The 18835-nt window shown below is 40.0% G+C and overlaps 1 protein-coding gene across 5 annotated transcripts in view; it reads right to left on the reverse strand.

Annotated features, from left to right (window-relative positions):
* Nucleotides 1–18835, reverse strand: part of KDM3B (lysine demethylase 3B) — a 72305-nt gene that overhangs the window by 39030 nt on the left and 14440 nt on the right. For 2 of the 5 annotated variants that reach the window (XR_008239479.1, XM_052816164.1), the window contains exons 2-7: nt 9565–9732; nt 6984–7097; nt 6436–6541; nt 4785–4909; nt 3261–3329; nt 1776–2354 (exon numbers count right to left, since the gene is read on the reverse strand). Coding sequence is in view for 4 of the 5 variants with exons in the window: in XM_052816164.1 (XP_052672124.1) it covers nt 1776–2354; nt 3261–3329; nt 4785–4909; nt 6436–6541; nt 6984–7097; nt 9565–9732 (1161 nt within the window). In the remaining variant the exon portion in view is untranslated. Of the gene's footprint in view, nt 1–1775; nt 2355–3260; nt 3330–4784; nt 4910–5269; nt 5295–5442; nt 5544–6435; nt 6542–6983; nt 7098–9564; nt 9733–16437; nt 16573–18835 lie in introns of those variants that run through there. The other 3 variants (XM_052816165.1, XM_052816166.1, XM_052816167.1) reach the window with 3 other exon arrangements.

Consider the following 18835-nt stretch of genomic DNA (forward strand, 5'->3'; position numbering starts at 1 on the left):
TTCTCACAGTCCTACTGTAACTGATTATATTCTACGACTAATTCATCAGTTCTATTCCTTTTCTTTGACTTTCCACTTAGAAATCTTCTCACGAGGAATACTCATGATTAGCAAAATTTTATTCCGAGGCCACGTTAAATACAACCACGGCTTCTATGCAACACATCCTACTGGTCATTACTGTCACACATTAGTGTCAACCTCCAGCTGTAATAACTTTAATAACATATTAATGTCCCCCATGACAGTTCTTCTAGATATTAGACTTTCAGGTATTTCTTTTGAGCCAAAATAATTTTCACAAACCAAGTTCTAACAGTTTTAAAAAGTATATGAATATGAATGCAAACCAAGCTTGGACCAAATCACACTATGATAGATGGACAGTCTGAAGCAACAACACGTGAACTATCTACAACAGTCTTAGTGATTTATGTCAGGTTCCCTCCCTCAAGGAAAATATAGTTTGAAATGGACTAGTGGTCTGCCTGCAAATTCTGAATCCAGATTATTAATAATGATTTAAAACAAGTGATTTGGGGTTGGGGAGAGGGAGGGAAGGAGAGGCGGTACCAAAATTTCTCAGTACGATTAAAGTTCTTCCCTAATATCATTGATGATAGATACAATTCCTACCGTTCACCTACACAATTTGTAGTTGCTCCCAATTCTGAACTTTTTTCTTTTTTGGGGGGGGGGGGGGGGGCGGGAAGGCCGGGCTGTGTGGGGCAGGGTGGTGGAATGGAAGAGAGAGCAGGTTATATTATAACAATTTAATTATACAACACTCCTGTCTTCTAAAATTCTATTTCTCCTTTACACGTTACCAGCTAGGAATCCTTATCCCAAGGCAAACATCTCACCTTTCCCCCCATTTCATTAGCTAATACAAAAGACAGGGATGAAAGCAATCCATTTAACCTCCTGGCAATCACCTTGGACTTTCTAATGTGTCTCCCATTTTCTTCACTGTTTTTATACAGTAGACTACGAGTTTCTTAATTTTTGCTCTACTTACTGAGGTGGGGTTTTGTTTTTGGTTTTATAAGCCTTCATTTGATTACTTAAAAAGTCCTTTATTTTGTTTTTAACAGGGTTTCCCTTCTACTTTTTCACTTTTCCCCTTGAAAACAAAGGCATAACTAAAAGGTCTTCAAGCTGCTTCCAGACTGAGCTCTTTACTAAAATTTCCTCTAAGGGTACTCATCTCAAATGTTTTCATTATTTCTTTGTTTTCAGCCCTAGATAGTATATGATGCAACTGGCTCATTTTTCTACTATGGAGATAGCATAGCTGTAACAGACAAGTTGGGCATCTATAAAAGGTCCTCTAAATGCAGCCTCATTGTTTTTCTGGGGTTTGTTTGTTTTTCCCCCAAGTAACTTAAGTGTTCAACTCAGTGCACATTCTCATGCATATTTGTTTATATAAAGGTAAGAGATATTAAGTAGGTTATCTTCCATATGACACAACAAAATTAATCATATTAAGTGCAGTGCTTAAAGTGACTTTAAGGCTGCATTTCTGAGATTAAGGATGAATAAAGGCAAGAGTGCTAAAAAGTTGTCTCTTACAACTCCTCCACCAAATATCTTCATTTTCTTTTGAGTTCTTTCTTAGATCAGATAACAGAAAGGTTTCCTTTGGGAAGGGAGGGATTCATCAGGGAAGAAGTTTTCTCAATTCCACGGACACACTTTGTAACAGGAATATGTTGCAGAACATCTGTTGCAAATATGTATGTGTTGAATATGCTGGATCATGAGCTACTCACCTCTCCCTGGGCTTGTGATCGGCCTGTTTTCAGTTTCTCCTGTCCAGTAACAGCTGGCAAACTGGTATCAGAAATTCTCACAGTTGTCGGCGTCAAAGCAGTTGTAGTAACTGCAGTTGCAGAAGTCACCGTGCCTTGGCCAACCTGTTCCAGTGATTTTCCTGCCTCTTTACATCCAGATCCAACTAGTAATGCTTGTCCAGCCACAGAGGAAAATGGAGCGAAGGGCAATGGTGTGTCACCACCAACTGGCTCATCTTGGACTACTAGTGTTCGGCCGTTCTCTTTGGTGTAAGTGGCAAAGCGAATATTGCGATTAATCTGAGGAACGAATGAAGGCAACTGTTTGGCCCTTGGATCCAGTCCAGTTTCGCTATTGGAGCCTCCTTTCCAAGGACCTCTGCTTGCCTCGCCTCCATCACTACCATTGCTATCCACCTCGCCCCTCTCCTTTAGCTTCTTTGTTGCAGGATCACACCCAGAATCTGAAGCATTTTTCCTCCTCCGTCCATCCTTTCCCTCCAGGCTTTCTTTCTTCTTTTTCCCTTTAGATGATTTAGCTGCTTTTGGGCCCCCTCCCTATAACAGACAAAAGCAGCAACCACTAAACGGATCAGGATACCTGTTAACATTCTTCTGTTAGAACAGAATACATTACACCGTTCTTAAGCTTAGGAACATTTAATCACAAACTGAGACATCTAAGGAAAGATACTATGTGAACACAGAACACAAGCATAAGTGCAGCCTTGTATTTTTTGTACTAGAATAGGATCTTCACAATAAGATTTTTAGCTGAGCTACTTTGCTGTAGCACATACCACATCATGGCAGATTTTAGGAAACATGCAACATGGCCATACTCTGACATAGTTCTTGCTAACATATGAAAACTATCTGCACACTCCTTTTTGCTACAAGTCTAATCCCCACAGTTCTTTTGAAGGGCACACTTTTTGTCTGCTACTCAAAGCCTACAACATTTAACTACAGGAGATAGCTTGCCCTTTAGCCTAGGGTAAAAAAACAGGTTCAAATGTTATCATGAAACCTCTCAACTGAAGCAATGCAATGCCACAAGCATGCAAGCCTGCTTCAGAGAAGCCAGACGGTAATTTTTAGAAATGCCTAAAAAGGTCCGTGAAGAAGCACAAAGTGATCCCGTTAGAAAAAGGCAGTGAGCACAAAGACATTCTTTATCAGAGCACTACCCCTTAAAATGGAGCACAACCACCATGATTATTGACCACCCCCCCCCAAGATCCACGCTGAACTTAGTAAAACAGGCCTGAATGAAAAGAGATTGTTTAAAGAAACCTATGACTATGTCTCAAAGTGGTAAAGCAAATTTTCCTCTTCCAATTACGTTATCAAAAGCCCACAGCGAACACAGCATCAGTTCTCAGTTGTCTCCATATTTTAGATATTTTGCATGTAAATATGAAGTTTCACACTGTATATACAAGACCTGAACTGTTGTAGTACCTCAATTGGAGAAGTGTTATCCATCACCACATGAATTAGTCGAGGATCCACCGACTTTATTTCACCACTCTAATTTTTATGCAGATTGATATCGAGGAGGTAGGAGGAAGAAAAGAGGAGATTAGTTTTTAATTCAGATTATATAGTATCAACATAAGAGACCTTAAACACAGGGTTACTCTGTGGCCCCTCTCCCATTTGCCTTTTCTTTCTGTCCCACTTCCTTAGTAATACTATCGCCTTCTACTTCTACTAGTTTACCTTCTATCCTTTTGCTCCCTCTCTATTTCAAAAACTTTCAGATTTGATTCCTACCACTCCTTCCTTGTATATTTGCTCTACTGAGCATCTCTAGAGGCATTCATTGCCTTAAATACACCTCTTCTTAAATTTGATTTAGTTCTAGCCTTCTGCACATTCACTCTGCTAGATGTAGAAAAGACTACTGGAAAGAAGCACATCAATTGATGCTAACCACCCTCATCAGCGCCTCCCCAAAAGGACCAATGAATACCCAATCTCTGTAACTGTGCTTAGAGGTTACCTTTTTATTTCACAGTAGATACACAGTAAGTTGGGTGCTTCCTGGCATGTATCTGCTGAAAGCATATACTCCACAATTTCAATGTCTCTCCAAAGTACTATACTTACTTACCATACACAGTATACTTTTTTCTGTGCACCAGCAATAGATCTAGTAGTCAGAGCGCAGGATTACTGCACGTGTACATAGGACTTACTGGGCACGTTCAGTGCATTCATTCTGCACATGTATTTTACTGCACATGGAAAAGACCACAGGGGCAGAGGCGCATGGGACACGGGATGGGACCGGAAAACGTGACAAAAGTGCTACTGCTACAGTAATTTACACGCAGCACCACAGACCTGTTCCTAGTTGCTCCTGAAAAAGGAAGCCATTAGGAACAGGCTGCTGTTAAGACCAAATTACCTGTCGGACTGCACAGAAGCATATAATACAAACCAGGTAACTCCAGCAGTGCACAGATTTTCTGTGCTGTTTACACCACTTACTAGGTTTACTGATATGAACAGGGGAAAAATAAACAGCCTAAGCTAAAATACATCAACAATTTTGTTTAGACTAAGACTTCCATCTTCTATGCTACACTTGTTTCAAACCACTTGTACAGCCTGTCAGATAGAAGCTGAGAGAAGGCATAGGAAGACCACAGCATAATAGACCCAGAAGGTAGCTTTCTGTACATCAGCATGCTCTCCCATCCAGAAAGCCACTTCCAATATTTTTTCACATAGCGCTCATTTCCAAAGAAATTCTTATAGCTTCTTTTATAGAAGTGGGCTGTGTATCATCATTTATTGTGGAAAGTCATCATAACAGAAAAAAAAAAAAATTCTGCAAATCGCAACATGGATAATTCTTATTTGCTTTAAAAAATGAGTAAAGAACCAAAAGCACAAGTTTTGGTGAAGCTGTGATTCTCCACGAGATATTGAGGAATGCTGTTTTAGGAACACCAAAGCAGTGCTTCGTATTTTTACCTCAGTCACAGACACTTCCATAAGACGAGTTATTGGGTCTTGATGGCTCACAACACCAGAGAGCCAGCTATTTTCATCCTCTGGTTGGTAAACCTTAACTCTTTGGCCTTGGACACTGTAAGGACCTGGAAAAGAAGGACTTTGAGTACATTTCCCAGACAAGCTTTGTGTCATACTAGTTAAGAGTCATACAATAAAAAAGAGTTCTGTGCACATAATTAAGGCTTGAAGTGTCATCTTTCAGGTGGAAAGAAATTAAAACACTAGGGCTTCTGCTGCAAATCCTGCATAAGCCAAACATTCTATTGTAAAAAGTCAGTAAGCCCTCATTGCTGTAACTCAAAGCTACTGTAAAGACAAAATTAATACAGTTTAGAAGTAAAAAAAAAAAAGTGAAAGATCAAAATAAACTCACTCCTTTGACAAAATCAAGCTAGACAGAGGGGGGGGGGGTCCTTGCTAACTAAACTATTTTGCTTTCTCACCTACAGGTCAGTAATTATGAAGCATCAATCCAGTGGACAGCCATAGCATTCTGACTCAGTCCAGATGCATCAAATCCCAGTATAAACTGCATGCATTTCAGAATAGAAACATATATTTGTAACTGTGGAAAATTTAATATAATTGCACAAATATCCAATGTCTCTAAACCAACCAGTCTTAGTTCTTTGACACGGGTAATGGATCATCTACAGAAAGGTTTCCTCCGACCCTGCCCTCACTCTCCACATCAGCATGCAGAGCTTCCCTCCTACCCTAAGTCCAGACAAAAAAAACTTTGTTAATATTAGATCATCAAAATCCACATGATCCAACAGCCTGTATCTGATAAACCCAGAACTAGGCACTTCAGAAGAAGGCTCCAAACTGGACAATTCTGAAGCTACTTGCTCACCTAAGAAGTATTGTCCTCATAGCATTTTTATCAACAAACATTTTATTTAACCAAAAGGCACCAAATACCCATTAAGAATTACATTGTCCTTCAAATGTAAGCCTACCTCTAGGGTGGCCACCTGGCCCATGAACCCAAACTCTGGATAGAAAATCGTTTTAGCCCTCGAACTAGAAGACCCCAATCTGACAACAAAAGCTGCAATCAGGCTTAACCCTAACACACAATCCAGACAACAGTTAAGGTATTAGCTCTCTGCTGAGCAGCCACAGCCACACCATATTTTCAACTTAAACTATTCATGTTTTAATTATCAAAATGCCAAAATTTGAATTTGACATAACAAATGAAATTTTTTTAAAGATCAACAACTACAGAGTAACTTCACTTCTAAATTTCCAGAATTATAGAACAGAACCACAGAACAGGACCAGAACTTTAAAAATACAAAACTAAAACTTAAAATAAAGGAAGTTGTAAATACATGGATGTTATCAACCCTATGTTAATCCTACTTCAACTACATCTTCAGTGATCATTCCCAGTACGTATTTGTGGTTTTATCCCAGCAACTGCTTACCTGTATCTGTGACAAAACAATGCTTCTTTGTAAAGAACGTGCAAAACAATACAGAAAATTGACCTTCCAAATCAAACAGTAACAGATTCTATTACTATTCTCCTTCACAAATCCCAGCATAGTCTAACTGTTCCACAACGAAGTAGCTCTGAGACAGAAAAACACAGTCTCACCTCTGCTAAATATCTCCTGAAGCTTCTGGTCACTGATCAATGCATTGACAGATTCTCTTAGTGAAGGCTGTTCCTGCAGAATCTGATTTTGACTCTCTGTTCCCATCTGCCAACAAGAAACAGTTTTAACATAAAAGTCTAGTCTTTCAAGGTAATAGAATCATTAGTTTTTAAGGGACAGCTCTCTCTGAGACTGACAAACCAAAAAAAAGTAAAATTAATAAAAACATTGCTGAACATGCCAGGAGGAAAATAAGGACTAGCCATGCAAAAGCTGTTGCAAAACTTCCACTGCAACTATTAGCTACACAATGCTTGACAGCTAGCTCTCTAACTGACCAATACAGAGAGGAACTAGGACTTTCTGAATGCAGATGGAGGTTAGGTAAGCACCTGGAAAAGCAGGGAAACAAACACAAATACATGACAGGGCATTGAAAGGAGGAAGACAAGAATATTTAAGTGGAACAGTAAAAAAAAAAAAAAAAAATTAATCTAAGCACAACATGAAGTTAAATTTGCACTTTAACTGAACACAGTTCAAATACCTGAAACAAACGTAATCCACTGGCATCAGACAGGAAACGTAAATGTCTGTCCAGAAGAAACTCCACTGGGACCACAGAGCCTAAACCCAGCTTATCTACTAGAGGAGTGAAGGTCTGTGATGAACAACAAAAAACAAAGGTTATAAAAATGACTGAGCACACATACAGGCCAACGATAGTTGTTTTCACATGCTATTTAAGTATCACAAAGAATTAAAAGTTTCATTTCTCAACTTGCACCATCCAGTGCCTGAGTTTTAATGCAAATTATCACTCATTATGCCTAAGCCAATAATTCTTGAAAGTGTGGCATATTACAAGAAGGAACTACAGAAAATTGGCTCCACTTCTTCATTAGAACTTAAAGCAGAACTGAAAACACCTTTTGTGGTATTTGTTTTTTCACAGGTAAGCATCTGCCGATGCTCCCATTAAAAAAGCTTTAGTTAATGGTTCAAACTATCCTACATATTTTGGGTACAGCCTCCTGAAAGGAGCATTTTTATTCCCGTACAGAAGTCAGGTGTAAGTAATTTATAGGCATATTAAAGGCGAGCTTTTTTGCTAGCGCTTTGTGCAAAACTGAAGTTCATAGCAGGTGTGCTATTGACATTCAAGCTGCAGGACCAATCGCTAAAAATACCTAGCAGAAACAGAATGATAGCCTTATAACATAACTTGCTGATGGAAGAGGAAGTTTCCAACCATTGGAGTCTCTGAAATGTGTTATCTGTCTCATGCTCACACTTACATGATTTTAACACACAAGTATTCATGACATTTTTCCCTTAACAGCTCTCATCAAGTTCATTCACACTCCATTCTCCTGCACACAACAGTACGAATATAAAATTTATTTTCTCAGTTTATGTAAAACTATTTCTTAAAAGTGAATAGACTACAAGAAAGAGACAATGAAGGATGAATACGCATTCATAAGTCATACATCTCAAAAAACAAAAAAAAAACCCAAAAAACCCAACCCCAAAACCCACCCCCCCCAAAAAATTCACTTTATAATGCCAAGTAGTTGGCTTCCCAGAATTGTCTACATTGCACATAGGTACTCTGGTGCTTTGGCTAACTCCAGTCTGTATTCCTATGCAGTTATTTGGGCAGGCCTCTAGTACTTACCGAAACCTTGAGTGCTCACGCAGCTGTCCAGAGTACACGGGATGGAAACATTTTTTCAGCAAGTCTACAGATACAGCTCGAGTTATACTGGAAATACTCTGGGATCTTAGTGGACCCATATTTGCTTCTAACAGTCTTCTAACAGGTTCTGACACAACTCATTACACAATTTGTGTGCAGACTATGGTAATACCCCCAAATCACACCCCCAAATCACTCAGATATCAAGATATTAGGGAATCATCTGAAAGAAACTGATCCTGTATAAATACAGTTTCCCAGATGAAATTTAAGTGGAGTTCACTCTTGGAGACAAGTTGGATGTACACTGAAAGGAAGACTCTGCCTATGGAAAAAACACTATATACAAAATCTCTGCTGTAAAGGCCTTGTTTTCTTCTGCCTTAAGACAAATGCAATAAAGAAACCCTCAGAGAAAGATGCAGTGCTGAACTTGTTGCTTTGAGCCCAAGTGTCCATTTAAAACACTAAATTCAAATTCTACCAAGGCACAAGGTCCTTGAATGGAAAAGACATTTCAACGTGCCCATGCACAAAATGTAGTATTAAAAAGCAGAAAGTAGGATCCCAAGCAGTACAAGAACTGCGGGAGGACAAAAGAAAAGAGCAAAATAATAAAAATTAAACAGCATGAAAATGAGGGTAGGATTCTCACATGTAATGATCTTTCCTTTTCAGAACCCACTAAGAGAAGAAAGAAGGATGTAAGGAATGCTCTTCGCTATATATTACTCATCAGGATGTTTGCAAAATGGATATACTCAGATATGCTAGCTAAAACATATTGGCTTTGGTCTCAAGTGTCATGACATGTAACTGCCACGTAAACAGCAATAGGGATAACCACTTCAAGAAACAGGAGAAAATTTTGCATGTCACGTTAGTTAATGTTGACAACACCACTGAAATCAAGTTTTTAGTTTAGATTAGGAGTGGCCAACTTATGGTTTATAGTCAGGCACAGCCCACAGTCTATTTTCTTCCCCAAAGTGCCTTCAGGAACACCTACTAAAATTATGCAGCAACCTTTACCATACAGAGCTCTAGAGAGTCCATAGTAAGACTAAAAGGCTTATTCTCACAATTCAGAAAAGCCTAACACACTCAAAGTTCTAAAATACGGATAAACAATCTTTTCAGATATGTACCACATTTCTTCAGAGACCCACAATATTTCAGTTCCGTGAGGCAACAGCTTTCAACTTCTGGGGCAGAACTAGAAGCATAGTGCCTCTCAGATGCCTTTCCAAAAGCACTCTAATTCCCAGTTAACTGCTCTCCTATTTACCATTTAAAAAAAGAAATCCATCCCCAAGCAATTTTTGATACTTGCAAATGGTGCCCTGTACAATATCCAAGCCCTGTGTTTCACAGTAGAGTTGATGCAAACCTCTGAGGGTGTGAGAGCTTTTGGCCAAATACTCACCAGTGCAGGCCACTGTGCCAGTGAGACTCGAGTCCCCTGAAGCATAACTGGATCATTTCGAGGTGCCCAAACCAATGATCCTTCCAGCAACAACACTATAACTTCTTCAGCATGGACTTTCACCCAGGCATGTTGCTTCCAGTTACAGCCATCGAATTCCACAAAGATCTAATAAAAAAAAAAAAATAGAAGGTATTTCAGCTCTTTTCAGACACTGAATAGAAAAAAAAAGATTCCTACAGTCCCTATGGATAAGGAGAGAGCAGCTTTAGTCAGAAAAATCAGGATAAGTATTGTAATGATAATACTGAGAACATCACATCTATATAGCTATCAAACATTACAAAAGAAACTGGAATCAAATTCACAGCAATTTATCCCCAAACACACATCACTGGCTCCAAATGCTGCATTTCCCCATATAAAATTAAAGATGTGAAAATTGTTCATTCCAAAATACAGCTGATGACCCAATGCAAGCCTCTTTCACATTGTGATTTTTTAGAGAATTTAGACACTCTTACTTGGCACTTCAACAGACAGCCTGCGTCAGTATGGTTAAGTGACATTCACAGAATTAAATCCTTTAGCCAGGAAAGTTTGTGTTTGTGAAATCAATTCTAAATCAAAAGTTTTGTGTTGCATTGTACATTATTAAACTCCCTGAACCAAATGCAAATATTTTGGATGGCATGGGATTATCCAGAAATACCTACTCACCAGATTTTTCATTACCTTGTTTACAAGTGTGACAATATAAACCACACTACCATTCTAAATCACTATTCTGAGATATCATCCTCTTTTCTTCTAGCACAAAGGACAAATGCTAAAGCCATATGAAATTACATGGCAAGAATGTTAAGAACAGGAACGCAAGTTACAAGTCTCATTCCATGTCCTAACAACTAGGGCTATTAAATGTTAAGACACAGTCACATTCCAATCTTTCATCTACAGAACTTACATACGACACAAATATAATCAAATATGTCAGATGAACAGCAAGAAATTCCTAATCAGTTAAGAAACACTTTAAGCTAGACAGTCAAAACAGAGTTTTGTAATAATTACAAGATCATTGGGGGTAACAGGGCACTAACCAGAGACAGACAGCTCTCTGCTTTACCAGTAATCCTTATTAAAAGAGGTATTAACAGACCACTCACACACTCCTCTTCCCCACTCCTCCCCCAAGACTCAAAAGCTCAAACTCCAAGGGGAGAGGGAGCGAATAGGAAGCAATTCCCCTGATGAACTCTTGAACTCCATTGCTCCTTAAGCTTAAGCTGTCCTGCAGAGAAAGGCAACTGGATCTTTCAAGATATCCTTCCTTCAATTCACCAAATTTCAGCAATATAGTGGAAATTGGACTGAACACCTTTTTGGTTTCAGTGGGCCTGTACCTTTCTTAATGTTATATTTGTGCTACTTTGGCAGTAGTGTTGTCCCACAACTGGGGTTCATTTACCCAGTGTGCAAGCCAATAACACATGGAGTAGAGGTATTTTCAATCTAATTTCACTGATGCACATGAACGGGTGCCTGTCTCAAGACAGCACACCCTTACCTCAAAAAAAATCCAGCTAATACATATTCATTGTTATTTTCCTTAATGATTGGTTCTTTCTTCTTCACCCCTCATGTAAATTAGTGCGCAGACTCCGTCTTCATCCTTCATTGTCGTCTTTTGAGTAGGCGGTCAATGAGTCGGTGGTCACAATCTACCCCTGTAGGAATTACCTTTTACCTACTACTTCGCTAATCTTGGCAGTTCCAAGCGGTTCTTCAAGGTTTATTGGCCAGACCACAATCCATTACCTCTTCTGACAAACACCCTACTTATTTACAAAGCCCCATTGTCTAGTAGTTAGTTCCTAAACCCTAAATCATGTCAGTTACTGTTTCCCTGTTTTAACTATTAACTGATGGGGGCTGTATACAGGACTTTAGCAGCTTCCTGGTTATTTCAATCATATTATACATATTAATTTATAACAGTAGCATATGAAATAGAGAGGACTATCACGCAAGAATAAAAAAAAGCAATTATTTGTCTATAGGCACAGTATTAGTGAGGTAAACATCTTATTATGATTCTCTTATCATAAAGATTATATGAAAAAATGTTGTCAAAAAGAACTAACAGAATAATGCTGACTTTGGAATATATGCCTTTTTGCAAGATATTTAAGAATTTGATGAAAAGGAGAGGAGATTTAAGTAACTACACAGACAGGACCTCTCACTAGCATGTCGCCTTAAACTAACTGGCAAGGATCATTAAAGGTAGACAAATTCAAACAAGCAATAAACTGCAGCTTACCACTCTGTCCCAAATAAATAAGGATACCTATTAGGTTTATTTTTAATTTATTACTTCACAAAAGACTTAAACAAGTCAATTTACCTTATGACACACATGAAGTAAGACTATAAGAAAATTTCTTCCATTCTTAACCTGTAAGACACCTCACATTTCTATGATCATTGTAAACTGATGAAGTGGAACAGCTGTACTTTTAGCTGCAAATTTAACACATTACTCCCCAATTAAAAAAAAAAAAAAAAAAAAGAAAAAAACTACAAGAAATAGCCTGCAATGAACTTCAAGATGGATGTTCCATGTTTTAAGAGGCTGTTTTGGGTTTCTGTGGCGGGGTTTTGGTAGCAGGGGAAGGCTGCAAGGGTGGCTCCTGTGAGAAGCTGCTAGAAGCTTTCCCGGCTCCAAGTCGGACCCACTGCTGGCCAAGGCCGAGCCCGTCAGCAACAGTGGTAGCGCTTCTGGGAGAACCTGCAGTGAGTACTGGGATTGAAATGTGAGAGAAACTCCTGTGCAGATACCGAGGTCAGCAAAGAAGGAGGGGAGCGGGGGAGCAGATGCCCACCTGCAGCCAGTGGAGGAGCCCACGCCGGAGCAGTTGGATGCCCCCCAAGATGGCTGTGACTCCACAGGAAAGCCCACGCTGGAGCAGTCTGTGACTGAAGGACTGCAGCCCGCGGAAAGCACTCATGCTGGAGAAGTTCATGGAGAACTGTCTCCTGTGGGGGAGCCCATGCCGGAGCAGGGGACGAGTGAGGAGTCCTCCCCCTGAGGAGGAAGGAGCGGCAGAGACAAGGTGAGATGAACGGACCCCAGCCCCCAGCCCCTGTTCCCCTGCGCCGCCGGGGGGAGGAGGTGGAGAGAACCGGGAGTGGAGTTGGGGTGGGAAGGCAGGAGGGCTGGGGGGAAGCTGTTCTCAGGTTGGGTTTTACTTCCTAATATCCATGTTTTGATTTGATTGGTAGTCAATTAAATTGATTTTGTTTCTTCCCCAAGTTGAGCCTGTCTTTTGCCCGTGACCATAAGTGGTGAGTGATCCCTCCCAGTCCTTGTCTCGACCCACGAGCCTGCCTCTATATTCTCTCCTCTTCATCCCACCGGGGCTGGGGCAAGGTGGGGGGGAGGAGTGAGCAAACAGCTTCATGGTGCTTTGTTGCTGGCTGGGCTTAAACCACGACAGAGGCTCACTAAGTATTCTGAAAAATAACTGTGTACCCATCATATACAAAGCAGTAGCAATGCCGTCTGTAACATCCTAGAAGACATTACAGCAGGACCCCTCTCAATCATCTACCAAAGGTCTTTGTAGTCTGGGGAGGTCCCCACTGACTGACGGGAAGCTAGGTGACATTACTCCAGTTTACAAGGGCATGAGGGAAGACCCAGGGAACTACAGACCTGTGAGTCTAACCTCAGTACCTGGAAAAATTATGAAAATCACACAGGGTGCTGTTGAAAGACATTAAAAGGACAATGCAATCATCAGGCACAGCCAACATGGGTTCACAAAGGGGAAGTCCTGTTTAACTAATTTAATCTCCTTCTGTGACAAGACTACCCACGTGGTGGATGAAGGAAAGGCGGTGGACGTAGTTTTTCTGGATTTTAGTAAGGCTTTAGATACTGTCCCTCACAGCATCCTTCTGGACAAGTAGTCCAACCGCGATATAAGCAGGTTCACGGTACGCTGGGTGAAGAACTGGCTGGACGGCAGGGCTCAAAGGGTTGTAGTGAATGGGGCTACATCTGGCTGGCGACTGGTCACCAGCAGTGCTCCTCAGGGCTCAATCCCAGGGCCAGTGCTGTTCCATATTTTTACCAATGATCTGGATGCAGGAGATGAATGCAGCATTAGCAAGTTTGCTGATGACACCAAACTGGCAGGTGCTGCTGACTCTCTCAAGGGACGAGAGGCCTTGCACGGGGATCTAGATAGACTGGAGCACTGGGCAATCATCAAGGGCATGAAACGTAACAAGAACAAATACCGGATTCTGCACCGGAGACGGAGTAATGCCAGACACAAACTGGGAGAGGAGTGGCTGGAGAGCAGCCCTGCAGAAAGGGGTCTGGGGGTGCTGGTCGGCAGCAGGCTCCATAGGAGCCAGCAGCGTGCCCTGGCAGCCAAGAGGACAAACTGCATCTGGGGGGGGCATCAAACACGGCACGACCAGCTGGCCAAGAGAGGGGACTGTCCCGCTGCATTCAGCGTTGGTGCGGCCTCACCTCGAGTACTGTGTGCAGTGCTGGGCCCCTCAATTTGAGAAGGATGTGGAGGCCCTCGAATGTGTCCAGAGGAGGGCAACCAAGCTGGCGACAGGGCTGGAAGGCATGTCCTCTGAGGAGCGGCCGAGGACTCTGGGTTTGTCTCGTTTGGAGAAAACGAGGCTGAGGGGCGACCGCGTCGCTCTCTACAGCTTCCTGAGGAGGGGACGCGGAGAGGGAGGCGCTGATCTCTTCTCCCTGGGATCCAGGGACGGGACGCATGGGAATGGTTCAAAGGTGCATCAGGGGAGGTTCAGACTGGACATTAGGAAGCATTTCTTTACCGAGAGGGTGGTCAAACACTGGAACAGGCTTCCTTGAGAGGTGGTCGATGCCCCATGCCTGTCAGTGTTTAAGAGGCATTTGGACAGCACCCTTAATAACATGCTTTAACTTTTGGTCAGCCCTGAAGTGGTCAGGCAGTTGGACTAGATGATCGTTGAGGTCCCTTCCAACTGAACTATTCCATTCCATCACTTTCTTTTCCATCAGAAAACAGACCTTATATTTTTCCTTTCTAAAACCCCAGACTCATGAACTGGGTCAAAAGGAGAGAAAAGACTGACAACATTATCATATTAAGATCATCTCTCTGCCCTGCAAAACAGAGAAGTCATGGCAAGTTTGTTTTACAGGCTTTACGTTCAATATTCAGTTTTCTTCCATCTTCATATAATCAACATAACCAATGGAGTCCTGCCAAACTTTGACTTATAACCATTAAAAAAGGTATTACTAACTCTAAGTCAATACCCAACAGAGTATTTTCCTACACACAGATATGCAGGGCAGTTGTTCCAGATCCATGCAACGACACACATGATATTGTCAGTAGTTTCCAACAGATCACACAGCAACAAAAAGGATGAAAGCCTCAATATAAACAGCTACGTTCTCAGTTTCTGTTTCCAGAATCTGCAATAGAAATCACTTTGTGTACTGAGCGCGCAAGAAGCAGAAGCTAACTTGCACAGCACACTGAGTGTTTGTGCATATACCGCTTTGTATCACTACAGAAAATAAACTACAGCATATTCATCAACTGATGCCCAATATGCTTAGATTCTATGAGAAAAAACACTAAGGAAACCCTGAAAGAGATGCCTAAAGCAAGGAAAGTAAGGACAGATGAGACAGACTTGAGCGCTAATAAATGTATTTCCTTTTGATATTTAAAGTGGTAAACAGAAATATTCTACCTTTGTTGAAAAATGCAGAAGCCTTAAGCAAAGCAGCTGCATTATAACTGAGAACTTCCTGGTTTTTTTCTCAGCTTAATTTGAAAATTGTGTAGTTCTGAGTCAAGAGGGAAACACCTGTATGCTAAAGCACTGGCTACATCAGAATAAATTATCTCTCAAATGTATCAATGGCCCTACAATTCATAGGGTCACATCTACCAACAATATCTTCTGCTAACCCTCCTAACTCTGCTCGTAATCAGTTTAGACAAGCCATTGATAAGAACAGCAATGGTGCTTTGTTAATACCAATGCTTTTAAACAGTGGTATTGATGACAGCAACTAGATATGCAATTAGTGCAGGTATGTCTGTATCACATAAAATAATGCTGCTTAGACAAAAAAATGTACCTGCAGGATTTCCCAAGTTCTCGTATGGGGAAAAACACTTTCCCTAAGCAATATCTAATTGCAAACAATAAAGAGTTTTATCTTTTGGTGGTCTGGGGTTTGTTTGTTTTTGTTTTTTTTTTTTACATCTACAAAACCAGCTTTTTTTCCCAACATAAAAAACAGAGGGTGCATGCACACCTGTAATTCCTCCCCCCACCACCTTTTTTTTTTTTTTTTTGCCTGTCCCAATAAAAAGAGACACTAGAAAGCAGAGCTGTTGCTCTGCTTTACTTGATATAGAGACAGCCTGAAGCGGTTTTTCCAGAAGACACATTCTTGTCTAGGTACTACCGTCACATTCAGGCCTTAATACACTATAGACAACTACAATCTGATTCAAATGGAACCGCCCCTGAAGTCTTCCAACATCCGTTCCACTATAAAAGCAGCAACAATAGGAAGACCATAGTGTTGATAAGATAGATGTGATAAAAAAAGACCAATATGTGACACACAGGCTTTAAACATGATTTATAATAGAAAAAATACTGCGGCTTATTGCATTAGAATTTGCACAAAGGTCTAATGTAGATGCCATCTACGAAAAACATAAAAACTTCACATTTTAGGGTTTTAGATATTATAAAAAGCAGAAGATGGCAAAAAAATCCAAGTTCAAAAATATTCCTTAAAATGGTCTTAAATTTTACCTAGTTTTGAAAGGAAGGATGGTCCATCAGTTGCTAGAGAGTAGCCAGAGACCCACGTTCAATTCCCTGCTTCATCAGAGGCTTCCTGCATGACCTTGGTCAAGCCATTTAGTCTCATTGGCTGAGTTTCCCCATCTGTAAATTGGAATAATAGTACTTATGCCCAGAAAGGAGGCACTGGTAGGAATCTGTTGCAGACTACCAAGTAAAACTGGGTAACAAGTTGGTCCATGACCTCTTCCTCATGATGTAGAAAGAACTACATTGTCAACATGTGGGACAGGAAAGAAGGGAAGGTAGATACTGAGATTTCAACTCGAGAGAGACATCCGAGATCTCATGCAGCTAGTACCACCATTAAATGAGATTTAAAAAACTAAACTACAGTAGTTTTCTAATGCAATCAAAGTATTATTTTGGAATCCATCACATGAGACAAAGATGATGTACACACTGATGCTTAGAAAACTTTTAGCTTCCAATCCAGTAATCATGTTTCAAACTATTTCTTATAAGCAAAGGCAAAAAAATCCAATCTGCAACATATATACACATACTAGGTGTTTTAATGCAGCTGATTCCCAAAGCCAGGAAAATTAGGGAAAAAAACTAAGGAGAAAAATCCTCCTCTGAAATAATTTGTATCGAGCCAGACAAAAAGTAGATTTCAGCACAGAACCAAGAAACCACAGTTATTAGACAGAACAATTATGCTTAAAGGCTGATACTGATTAAGACACTATATATTTAGAGAAGACACTAAATATGTAACTAAAATTAGAAAATACACATAGTTCTTCTATTTCCTTGGCACTTTCCTATGCTTATAACTCAATGATAATTAAGCAAAACAATCAAAACCACTTTTGACAGGATCTAGGGCAGAAGTAGTATTAAAAAGCAGGAGCTAGGGAAATTGTAACTCTACTAAAGCCATTACCTTATGGGGTAGCAAGCTGCTAATAAATGGCCACAAATATTTATTGTAAGTGTTTCTGTTTTGCAACTGAGGATGAGCATTAGTATCATGTGAGTCAGCACTTAATTGTGCACAGTAATCTACAACAGTACTTCACAATTTATAGTAAAGACGAACGTGTTTATGAATCAATGGGTTCCAGGTAACAGTAACTTTTCTTTTTGCAAGAGCTTAACAAAATACCTGCCTTCATATACTTTAGACTTTTTTAAAACCCTTTCTTTCAACAATTTCAACAGTTAAGGAGCCAGTTATAAAAAAGGACGAGGAATTATGAATATGATTACTAGCCTCAGTGCAGTTCTGGCCAACATAGACAGGACAGCATGAAAATCAAAACAAAACTACAAAAATTATAGGTCTATCAATTCTGATTTGATAAAAATATTATTTTGTTGAATAATCAAACTTTTGCTTTTTTTTTTTTTACTTCTGTAAAATATTAGTGTCACATTGTACTAAATACTACTAAATACATACAAGAGTATGAGTTAAACACATAAAAACCATAAACCTAATGGATCTCTAACACTGAAAAGGAGTGCTTCATGGGAATTTCAAGAAACATTTGTATTTGGTCCAATGATACTTAGTTTTGATGCATTGATGACCAGGAAACACATTAACAATGATAAAGCTGGGAGCCGATTTAAAAATTTCCAAAGGAAACAACAAGGATGATGGTACAGTCCTACCTCACTTTTTCTGGTAGGCTGATGGAATCACAAAATACATTTCTAGCACTGCCAGTCCGAAATTAGTAGCCTATTTCTTTGTTAGAAGATGTTGGACATATACTTAGAACAAAGCATTGCATCCTGAGAAGCAATGCATCTGGAGTATTCAACAGATGTGAGCAATTTACTTTTTTTTTTTAAATGAACAGCTTTTTTTGCTAAATAGAGTTTTTATAATCTTCAGTTGCATGCAACACAAATAACAATTTTGCCTTACTTTAATATTCAAGCTTTCCCAGAAAAATATGAAAATGCTTTGCTAATCCATTGCTACAAAGAAAGAATAGTAACTTTCCCATACAAAAGTCACTTAAAAACATTCACGGGTAGATACAGATTAAAGGCCCTGTCACTCTCTGCTTGAAGAAGGATTACTGGGTCTTCCAAGTAGAGAAATACAGGTGTCTCACCTTGAATTTAGGCTTTGGAACACTTTTATATAACATTTCACACCAGGAAAAGATAGCCTATATGCTGAGCACAAACCCCAACTACTCTCTGATAAAATGGGAGCATTTGACTGTGGGTCTTCATAGGAATCTGTTCTAGTTTCAAAAATGAAAGTGTTTGAGAACAGTCATTGAATGTCATAACTGACACCAGGATTGCAAAGTTCAGCAGAAAGATCACATGTTGGAAAGCTCTGCAAGCACACTTGAAGACAGAATTCAAAATTACCTTG

The sequence above is a fragment of the Harpia harpyja genome, chromosome 20 (assembly GCF_026419915.1).
Source record: "Harpia harpyja isolate bHarHar1 chromosome 20, bHarHar1 primary haplotype, whole genome shotgun sequence".
In the NCBI taxonomy this organism is placed as follows: Eukaryota; Metazoa; Chordata; class Aves; order Accipitriformes; family Accipitridae; genus Harpia; species Harpia harpyja.